The sequence below is a fragment of the Octopus bimaculoides genome, chromosome 24 (genome assembly GCF_001194135.2).
Source record: "Octopus bimaculoides isolate UCB-OBI-ISO-001 chromosome 24, ASM119413v2, whole genome shotgun sequence".
Taxonomy (NCBI): Eukaryota; Metazoa; Mollusca; class Cephalopoda; order Octopoda; family Octopodidae; genus Octopus; species Octopus bimaculoides.
Genome location: NC_069004.1, coordinates 16,530,621 through 16,542,468, shown reverse-complemented (window position 1 = coordinate 16,542,468; position 11,848 = coordinate 16,530,621). Strand labels below are relative to the sequence as shown.

General features: G+C 37.0%; 1 protein-coding gene across 7 annotated transcripts in view; it reads right to left on the bottom strand.

Annotated features, from left to right (window-relative positions):
* The window catches only part of LOC106869828 (nuclear receptor coactivator 3), a 485,654-nt gene that overhangs the window by 101,358 nt on the left and 372,448 nt on the right, over window positions 1-11,848 (bottom strand). For all 7 annotated transcript variants that reach the window (XM_052976409.1, XM_052976410.1, XM_052976406.1 and 4 more), the window contains one exon: window positions 7,505-7,605. In XM_052976409.1, coding sequence (XP_052832369.1) covers window positions 7,505-7,605 — 101 coding nt within the window. The remainder of the gene's footprint in view (window positions 1-7,504; window positions 7,606-11,848) is intronic.

Genomic DNA, 11,848 nt, shown 5'->3' with positions numbered 1-11,848 from the left:
TTGTGGCTGGCAACTTCAATGGTCATATAAGACAACATCCAGGGAGCTTCCATGGTGTACATGGTGGCAACAGATTTGGTTCCCGCACTGAGGAAGGAACCAGGCTGCTGGAGTTCTATGATGCAAATGATCTTAAGATCTGTAATACTAAGTTCAGGAAACCTGCCAGTCACCTGTTCATTTACCAGTCTGGTGGGCACACTAGTCAGATTGACTACATTCTCACCAGGAAACGGGAAAGATGACTACTTATAAATGCCAAAACTTTCCCAGATGAAGAATGCACCCCACAACATAGGTTAGTAGTTAGCGACTTCAGGATCAGGACTAAATGGCTGCCCAGAAGATGACCAGCATGGAAAAGAAAGGTCTGGAAGCTTAAGGATCCTGTGAATTGACAGAGATTTAGAGACATATTACATGAAGCTTTTGATGAAAAAGAGGATATAGCATCACAATGTGGAGGACAACTGGAGGTTCCTATGGGACAACTTGTTGAGGGCTACTGACCAGATCTGTGGCTGGTGCAAAGTCCCCTATTGACCTAAGGTAACGTGGTGGTGGAACAATGTAGTTGACAGGGCCATTAGGGAAAAGAAATAGGCATGGAAGTGTGATGGTAGCAGGGAACTGTATCAGAAAGCTAGGAGAGAAGTTTACTTAGCCAGAGGGGAAGCAGATAAGAAAAGATTTGCCAATGTTCTGCTTCAAGAGGATCAGAGACTTGAAGTGTTTCGTATTGCAAGATGGTGTGTAACAGAGAATCGTGATGTCATAGGAGAGAAATGTGTCTGCATGGATGATGGCTCACTTGCATTTAATGATGCTGCAAAGAGAGAGACTTGGAGATGCCACTATGAAAGGTTGCTAAATGAAGAGGATGAATGGGAGAATTAGAGTCTGCCAAATGTCAACCCAACAGAGGGACCAGCTATCCAAATTGACATTACCTTAGTAGATAAAGCAATTAAGGGTATGAAGACAGGGCAAGACTCCGGCCCATCAAGAATCATTGTCGAGACGCTTAAAATATCCAGTGGTGTAGGTGATAGTCTAGTCACCCATATAGTCAACCAGGTGATACAAGAAGAAGTCATACCCAATGACTGGTGGAGCAGCACCATAGTCAACTACTACAAAGGTAAAGGTGACACATTTGATAGGAATAATTACAGAAGTATCAAATTGTTGGATCAGGTGATGAAAGTCACGGAGATGGTCATAGCCCAACTAATTAGGGACAGAGTTAGTTTAGATGAGATGAAGTTTGGGTTCGTGCCAGGGAGAAGCACCACCGATGCTATATTTCTGGTAAGAAAGCTGCAGGAAAAATCCCTAGCCAAAAATAAACCTCTGTACTTGGCTGTCGTTGACAGAGAAAGCCTTTGACAGGGTCCCCCATTCCCTTATCTGGTGGTCAATGCGAAAACTAGAAAGAGATGAGTGGTTGGTGAGAGCTGTTCAAGCCATGTACAGGGATGCAGTCAGTAAGGTGAGGGTTGGCAATGAGTGTAGTGAAGAATTCCAGGTAGAAGTAGGGGTTCACCAAGCATCAGTCTTTAGCCCCTTCTTATACATCACAGTCCTCCAGGCAATTACTGGAGGAATTCAAGACAGGCCGCCCCTGGGAGCTCCTCTATGCTGATGACCTTGCTCTAATAGCTGAGTCACTACCAGAACTAGAGAAGTTTCAGGTGTGGTAGCCAGGTCTAGAATTGAAGGGCCTTAGTCAATCTAGCAAAAGCTAAAGTCTTAGTAAGTAGGAAGGCAGACAAATCACAAACTCTTTCAGGTAGATGGCCTTACTCGATCTGTAGAAAAGGCGTTGGTAGAAACTCCACAAGATGTAGCCGCTGTAAGCAATGGACATATAAGAGGTGCAGCAATAGCAAAGGTTAACTGGGAAGATAGTTTTTGTGTGTGGCAGATGCAGAGGGGCAATAAACACCAAAAATGTACAGAAAATAGATTCCATCACACGCCAGGGGGAAAATCTAGAAGTAGTTGATAGCTTCTGTTACCTAGATGACCAAGTAAGCAATGGGTGGATGCTCTGAGAGCGTACCTGCTAGAATAAGAATAGCCTGGGCAAAGTTCAGGGAGCTCCTATCTCTGCTGGTAACAAAGGGCCTCTTGTTCAGAGTGAAAGGTAGACTGTATGATGCATGTGTGCAAACAGCTATTGTTACATGGCAGTGAAACATGGGCTGTGACTGCTGAGGACATGCATAGGCTTGAAAGAAATGAAGCTAGTATGCTCCACTGGATGTGTAGGGTAAGTGCCCTGAGAGAAAAGCTGGACATAAGAAGTGTCACATCCTAACAGTGGAAGGAACCTCTGGAAGAGGTAGACCCAGTAAGGCATGGTGGTAAAGCACGGCCTTTGTACATTGAGCCTCACAGAGACAATGGCAAGCGACTGAGACCTTTGGAGATATGCTGTGATTGAGAAAACCTGGCAAGTCGAGTGATGCCAGTGTCATATAACCGGCCCGTTTAAAAGTAACTTTCAATCGTCAGGCAATATGCTGTGCTTGAGATGACCTGTTGAACCAAGTGAAATCATAGTCGTGGTTGATGCCAGTGCAGCCTGACTAGCCCCCATGCTGGTGGCAAGTAAAAAGTACCCACTACAGTCTCAGAGTAGTTGGGGTTAGGAAGGGCATCCCAGCTGCATAAACCTTGCCAGATCAAACTGGAGCCTGGTGCAGCCTCCTGGCTTGCCAGTCCTCAGTCAAACCATCCAAGTCATGCCAGCATTGAAAGTGGATGTTAATCGATGTTGATGATGATAGTAATACCCTACTTTATGAGACACCAGATTTACAAGTTTTATTTTAAAAGAAATATAAAAAGGTTAAACAACCATTTAGTGAGTGTGGCAACGTTGCAACATGTGGCAACGTTGCAACATGTGGCAACACTGATTTTGATGTTTCTACACAGGTGCATATAGTGCTGGAGTAAAATGATGGCATAAAATTTCAATGTCTTAGTTTGAGCATGTGCTTTGTTGAGAGAGATTATTGTAAGCTAATTCTTTGTGCCACACATTTTATATTGTACACCTGTATTCACACAATTATTTTCAGCATTTTTTAAACACACCCAATATGTCTAAATTAAAGTGTACAACAGACACCAACGAGAACAAAAAGAAACGAAAAACCATCACTTTGGAAACAAAATTTCAATGAAGTGCAAAAGTTTCTACTACTATAACAAATGCTTCTGCATGTTACAGACAAATTTATAGAGTGAAAAAAAAAAAAAGCTTCTTCTAAGCAAAAAACTCTAGACTTGTTTTTGAAAAAGAAGTCTAAAAGTCCAAGTGCTTGTGAATTGGTGATTGCATCAACAAGTGACAGTGTGTGAGTGAAAGTGATTCAGAAAATGATTATAATATTTTTTTTAATTATAAATGATCTAGATAGTCTTTTAATTTTACATAAAATATTCTTTACATTCTACTGTTGTTTTATTGCCATTTATTTATGAGTATTATAAATTTTATAGGTAAAATATTTTTCTGGGAACGCATTATGATTTATAACACTGCTACAATAAGAAGTTATTGCTCTGCTTCACGAGTTTTTGCTTTATGAGCAGTCTCCAGGAACAAATTAATTCTTATATTGAGGCATTACTGTATAAATGAATAGACATATATAAGTGAAATAGAAAATACTGACAGTTGTTAGAAAACAAAAACTGCCAATTATCGACACTACAAAGCTCAGGTGAATGGTCTCACCTGACACACAGCTACTGTAGCACATATTGACATTCAGAAAAGGCCCACCCAGGTGAATAGCATAAAGTCACTGACAGATATACTCCAACCTGTGATCCACAAATGTGCTCTCTCTCTCTTTCTTATCTCTATACATTTTGTTTTGCAACTATAATGATCTCTGCTCATCAGAGCTGGCTGGGTTTATGGTACTCCTAATCAAGCATTCCTCATTCACTTGTCTCTCCTCCTCTCACCACTCTTGTTTTGTCCAACATCCTCAACTCTCACACTCATTCCTTTTTTCCCAGAAGGTTGGCTCCTCTAAAATCCCTTCCCTGCCCATATCTATTCTACAGGTTTCGTTTTATAAAGATTCAAGAGTGACATCAATGGCATCAATCTTACCATCCTAGGAGAGTCTGCCCTTTCCTCAAGACCCAGCAAATGGAAAAAAAAACAAAAACAGAAACAAAGCAGAAAACAAAAGCATCCATATTAAAAAAAGAGGCTTTATAACCTTCTGAGAACTTAAAAAATTGAGGCCTTGTATATTTTCCACTTGAGAAGGGGGGGGGGGGAAGGAAAGAGAAAGAGAAAGACATACACAAAAACAAAAGATTAGAGGAGTGGTGATGATGGTGTTACAAGCATCATCAATCATGGTATTAAAAATGAAATTTTTGAAGTAAATGCTGCCAGTGCCACTACCATCATCATCATCATCATATATGTTGGAGATAGAGCATTGTAGAATTTTGATTACAGCTCTTTATGTCAATAGTTCAAATCATGCCAAGGTTAAACTTGGGTTTTCATTCTTTTAGGGTTGATAAAATAAACTTAAATACTGGGTTGACTTAATCAACTGTATCTTCTCCCGCAAATAAATTTATCTCCTTGTGCTTGTTAGAAGTTATTATCATTATTATTGGGGGAATAATTAGGTGAGCACCAGGATGAACTTTGCAATTCACCACTGTAGGATTACTAAAGTACTATTAATAAAGTGAGACCAATTCAGTTAGCTATATGCCTGCCTTAAAAATATCATTAATAATTTATATCAGCCATATATTAAAATAAACAGTTAGTGGAAGATGCAGAATGCATATTCAGTCCTGATATTATAGGTTCAAATCCTATAGAGACTCAATTTACTCTTCATCCATTAGGATTGATAAAACAAATATCTAGTAATACACTAGGTTGAATAAATTGATCACATCTTCCCCTAATCAAAAGAAATCTTAAATATTCAAGACAGACAAAATAGAGTTAGAGACATGAAACAATATTTGATGTAATCTGTTAACTGAATTGGAAAAGACCTTAATTATCATACTATCTCCTATTTTTCTTTTAAAATGACAAACTTTGAGCTTTAAAAAGTACTTCATCATCATCAACATTATTTATCATGACTGTAGATGAGGGCGGTGGCTAATACATGTAAGACCTCTATTAAAGGTTTTGAACTCACAAACATCAATAAACGAATATCAGTAATACACTGTGAAAAAATGTAACACGACTAGATTGTCTCCCCTGAAAATCTAGTCATCGGTATAGTGAGATAAATAGAAAAAGTATGCATGCAGAATATTACATTTTTCAGAGAAGATACGCATCAATGGTTAACAGACTGGATTTGAAACAACTAATCATTTGTTTTTTTAATGCAGGAGCAAATTGGATAAGTCTCACAATGCCTCACTACATGTAATGATTACCTGGTATGAACAATAACAGAAAAACTGGATGACTCTGCTATGGATTAGGTACATTATATTATGTTACCAGGTTGTTTGCAGTTGGTATAACAGTTATTAATTCAGAGTTGCAGCCCTCGTACATAACATGCGATGTAGGCTTCAGGCTCCACAACTCCTTCATAGATTTGCTTTATGACATTGTTTCTACTACCAACCACTTTACAACATGGACAGGAAGCATTTTACTGTGCTACTAAATACAAGTTTCTGTTGCCCAAATTCTAGTTGCAAGACTATTTTAGAAATTATTTGCCCAAAGTACCCTATAGTGGTATTGAATTCAGAACCATGCTGTTGTGAAGTGAACTTCTTAACATTAATATATACAATGACATGGGGGGGGGGGGTTCTAAGCAGAGATGTACTAAATATAGTGAGCTAGTGTAGGTCACTAATGATGTTTCATTTTCACACTTCAATAAACTGGATAACAAGCCATGTCCATCCTTAAGATAGAGTACATACAAATGTAAATATATGAATGATGAATAAGAAAGTAGAAGAGAAATGTATTCGAGGGTGATAACTAGAGATACACAAGAATGTGGACCAATTAAAATGACACCAAAAGAGAGGAGCAAGATTAAAAGAAAATTGATTTCAGTAGATGTACTGAAGAGAGGGTATGGAGTGGCAAAATAATCCAGTTTAACTGTGGGGCTACAGACCTTAATTTTGCCAGTTGTGGTTCAACATTAGTTTGGCAACTAAACAAGTAAGAGTTCATGTCAAGTGGGAAATAGGGAATATCAAATCATGATAAGTGTTACCTTACAGGCTACTAAATAACTAGAAACCCTCATTTCATGGACCAACTACGATACTATCTTATTTCTCTCTCTCTCTCTCTCTCTCTCTCTGTCCTACCATTATTTTCATATAAACTGGGTCAACCCACATTCTCCTTACTCAGAACTCATCAGCAGTAATTCTTATCATTTGTGTGTATTTCTAATTCCACACGAAACACTGCAAAAACATTCAAATCCAATTTGTCAAACACCAATTTCAAAAATTGGAAAGGCCAAATCAATGATTTCTGGAAGAATTTAAACTTAGACAAAAAAAAAAAAAAAAAAAAAAATCTGGTTAGTTATAATAAAAGTTAACTAGACACAATCTATTCTTGCTCATTTAACATTCAATGAGTGACTAACCAATAGAAAAAGCAACAAATTGTTTGAGAATTAGCTAAACAATCTCTGATTTGTTAACAATGTTAACAGAAGCTATTAGATTGTCTCTTATTCATTTATTCAGCTGCCCGGATCAGCTCTAACAGAACAGTCCTAGACCATAAAATATAGCAAATGAATTTTACTGTTTGATTTAGAGATCTTGAAACATGCTGTCATCAAAACATATTTAAGTAATCTTAAGTAATGTCAGTAGCAACACTGAGGAAGTTAGGCTAACTATATAGAAACTCACTCTCACGCTCTTCTATCATATTAATTGCTTTATTTATTTGTGAATATTGCAAAGAAATTAATACATAACTTCAGGGTCAAATTTTAGTTGGATAACATATTTAAAGAAAAAAAAAAAAAAGACAAAAGGGTAAAATATATTATTGACTTTTTGGTACAAACAGTAGGGGTTACATAATATTTGAGATCACATTGTACTTAAGTAAATGCAATAATGATATTGTGGGTATGATTATATTATAAATTTAGAGGTATTTACATAAACTGTCAAAATAGTCGAAATTTTTGTAGAAAGGTAAGAAAATCAGTTATCCATGAAATGAGAGAGGTACCACTGCTTTCCAGTTTAGTGAACTGAGGTAAAGGTAATAATGCAATTGAATAGACTGAACTGAAAACTGCACAAAGTGCTTTACATAATGTCTCATCAGTAAGACTGCAATATCAATGACTTCAATATTCATTTCTCCAATGTATAAAGGCTTTTAAAATAAAATGCAATAAATAGTTTATAACAATTTGATGATTACTGAGTCTAAAATATATAAAAGGCAAAATATACTTACTTCCAGTATTAATGGTCCTATTCTCTCAGTGGTAATAGGTACAATTGATGGCTTACTAGAGGATACTTGGCTTTGTTGAACAGCGTCACTGGTCTCACTCTCTATGTAAAAGAAAAGAAAACAATTACAAAAAGACTGAAAGAGAGAGGGAGGGAGAGAGAGAGGGAGAATAGTTAGTTCAACAAAAGCATAACCATGTGGTCAAGACATTCTCTTAGCTTGAAATCCCAGGTTGAATCCCAGCTATGGTAGAAGACACTTGGCTAAGTGTCTTCTACCATAAGTTGTGGGCCAACTTGAGCCTTAGATAGAAAATGTATATCAACTGGACTATACATGTAACTGAAAGGGCCAGCCTGTCACACTGTATCAGATTGAGCCACCTTGAGGGTTATGTGAAAGTCATATTAATACAATAAACAATAAGTTCAAATGATTGAACTGGGAAACTCATCACTGAAGCTGGCAGTGACCCGTTTAATTCAGATTTGGCTGATTAATCAAAAGCACAGGGTCTGGTGTTTAAATTTAGGTTGTAAAATATTCATGCCTACCATAAATGGGAATGGTGTATATAAGCTTAACTGTAGAATATTTTTCCTCACATTCTGATATTTGTAGTATTGGTTTCACATTTTAGGTACAAGGCCAGCAGTTTTGAGGGAAGGGGTAAGTCAATTACGTTGACCTCCAGTGTTCCATTGGTACTTATTTTATCGATCTTAAAGAGGTAAAAGGCAAAATTGACGGCAGAATTAGAACTCAGAATGTATGGACAGATGAAATGTTGCTAGGTATTTTGCCTGACATACTAATGGCTCTGCCACCACACTGCCTTACTGATATTTTTTTGTATTAACTGGTGAATATAAAGACATTAAAAGTATGAGAAGCAACCACTTTATCTAGGTTCTCCGAGGGACAGTATCTAACCTGTTGTAAATTTACATTCTAAGAGCAAAATCTCATTTAATCAGCAATTTTTTAATGTGAAATTACATGAACATGCAAACACACATACTGCTGGTTATCCTCTATATTTCTATTTAAATGTAACAAGCTATCCAACAAAAAATGCTATGTACTTTCCTTTATTCAATAAAGTTATGAAACTTGCTCAGAAATCTGCAATATATATATACATCACATTTCAATCCAATTGTACAAATCACTGCAATCTTCATCCACATTATCAACCATATTGATTTCTCTAATCAATAAATGATGAAACATAAATTCTTTGTTGATTAAGAACACTTCTTTACCATTTAGAGTACTGAAGTTTTCCACTCTACTTCACAACATCATGAGATAGAGCATCATCACCACCTACAATAGCTATTAGTATTATAATGACAGGAAAATTTTCTGACACAAGAAGAGAAATGGGATAATGTGATGCTTCTGCTTTTGCATATATCAGATACTTTCCAAGGATTGCAGCCTCAATTCCATGACTTGCTAGGAGCTTACTTTTGGTAATTGCTATCATGATGATGCCTGCCTGATATATCTATCTCACACTAAGCTTTCCCAATCACAACAGACTAGTGCTGAGCCTCTCCAATATTGATTTCTTACAAGGGACCCCACCCCACCCACATGTAGAGGGAAGTTGATAGAACTGAATCCCAGTATTCTACCAAGGTGAATACAGATCTGAATTGAGAATAATAATTCAAAGGGCATTTATTTTGTCTGGTTTCCCCCAGATTCTAATATCTCAAATATTAGTTTGTTACACAAGCACAACTCCTCATTTACAGAGATTCAAGAGAAATGACTCAGAGAGACACTAAAACAATGACTCAGCTAAAAGATTTTCTTCTTCTTCTTCCCTATTAGAGCTGAGTTCCATAACAATAAGGAATACTACAACTGACTTTATTCATTATACTATAAAAATATATTGGGTCATCCCATAAATAATGCAGTTTTTTCATATTTTTTATTTTTCAAAATTAAGATAAACAAAGTTCTTTTTTAAATAGACTCTCCTTCATTTTCTACAATGCTCTTCCATCTATCTGATAAACTTACAAGGCCACCCCCTCTTCCAAAATTCACTTGTCTATGATACGAAAAATACTCCTCCAATAATGTTCTGACCTTGTCTACAGAATTCATATATTTTCCGTCCAAATGATTTTGAAGACTGCAGAATAAATGATAATCAGATGGGGCAATGTCCGGTGAATATGGTGGGTGGGGCATCGTTTCCCATTTAAACTGCTCCAGCCTTTGGAATGTCATCCTGGCTGTATGTGGCCTGATGGAAGAACACCTTTCGTCTTGAAACCAAAGATGGTTTTTCTTCTAGCACTGACTTACGCTGCTCAAGCTGCTTGCAGTAGATCTCCTTTGTTATCGTTTGGTTTGGGTTTAAAAGTTCAAAGTGGACTGAACCTTTCATATCCCACCAAACAGATAACAACACCTTACATGGGTGAAGACCTTCTTTAGCCTGGGGTGCTGATGTTTCTCCTTTTCCTACCCACTGTCTTTGGTGCTTGACATTTTTATAGAGAACCCATTTTTCAAGCTCTACAGATCATCCAGGATGAGGCTTGTCTTCTAGGTTGTAGTTTCTGGAGCAAGATTTCTGGAACCACCGCTGACACTGGCTTACGCTTATTGTCTGATCTCCATATACTGCATTAACATTCCTCACACTTTCTGTTGCATTGTTGCCTTTACTGAACTCAAAGCAAAATATGCTCCTCTGTTACTTCCATTATAGCTTTGGAAAGATAACTGTTAAAATTGAACTGCACTCTTCAAAACTTGCACTAAGAATAAGTACAAGGTAAAATTACTACCCGCTTTTATAGCAAGTTGATGCTGGTAGTTTATCCCATCCCCCTCCAACTTTTAGTTCATGCAAAAAAAAGCATTATTTATGGAATGACCCAATACAGGATGTGTATATTTACGAAAACCTATTCGGTGTTGTGTAACCTTATGTATTCCCATCTAATATGGAGATGAATACCAACACTTCCATGCAGCACACTCGAGCAGTTGTGAAGATCTCTTCACATGAAACCATTGGTAGCCTTGTCAACCCATAAATAAAGAATATTTATCCACAATGTGGAGCTGAGCACTCTTTCCACTGTTCAATATTAGCATGTGTAAGAGTATATATATTCTTTTAATCTTATTTATTTCAGTCATTTGGCTGCGGCCATGTTGGAGCACTACCTTCAGTTGAACAAATTGACCCCAGGACTTCTTCTTTGTAAGTCTAGTACTTATTCTATTGGGCTCTTTTGTTGAATTGCCAAGTTATGGGGATGTAAACACACCAGCATCAGTTGTCAAGCAATGATGGAGGGGAGAACAAACACAGACACACAAATATACACACACACACACACACATATATATATGTGTGTGTGTGTCTGTGTGTGACAGGCTTCTTTCAGTTTCCATCTACCAAATCCACTAATAAGGCTTTGGTTGGCCTGAGGCTATAGTAGAAGACACTTGCTCAAGGTGCCATGCAGTGGGATTGAACCTGGAACCATGTGGTTGGTAAGCAAGCTACTTACCACACAACCATACCCTTATATTAGACATACAAACGGCAAATTTAATTGAAAAAAACTGATGAACTGCCTTAATCCTTTAGTATTCAGATTACTCTGCCAAATATGATGCTTATATACTCATATTGTTTAGAATTAATCACACATCTTGTAGCTTTGGGATTTGAATGTTTATTTCTAGAATGACTTTGTAAAGTAGGTGTGAGAAGCTGGGTTTGGCCATTTTTAACAAAACAGAATATTTGAGCTGGATAGGCTGGTTTAAATGCGAAAGGGTTAATTAATGATGAGAGCTTTATTAGGTTCTCATCAGGTATTTACATCACTCGAGTGATGCCAGATACTAATAACCAATCTGTTTATATGCACAACAAATCCAATAGCTTCAGCAAACAAGCTACTAATTCACATACTTTAAGTATTTAACACTTTATTCCATATCAGCATTCTGAGATATATATATATACATAACCCTCTAGGTATATTCATGTGTGTGGATACACACACACACACACTTATACAGAGTTATAAATGACTTCACTTATCACACAAGATATGTAACTATAGTGTCTTCATTCACAACACAATAACTGTAGCTGACTTTGTTGGAGTACTTATTGACCTCTTTATAGATTTGAACTCAAAATACAAGTTTATGTGTCTAAATGATGAAAAGCATTCAACACAGTACTCTACATTTCAGCTGCTGCTACTACTACTAATAATAATATTAAGAACAACAATGACAGTAGGTTGGCTAAGTTTGCAAACTGACAGTCTTCACAAGCCTCAT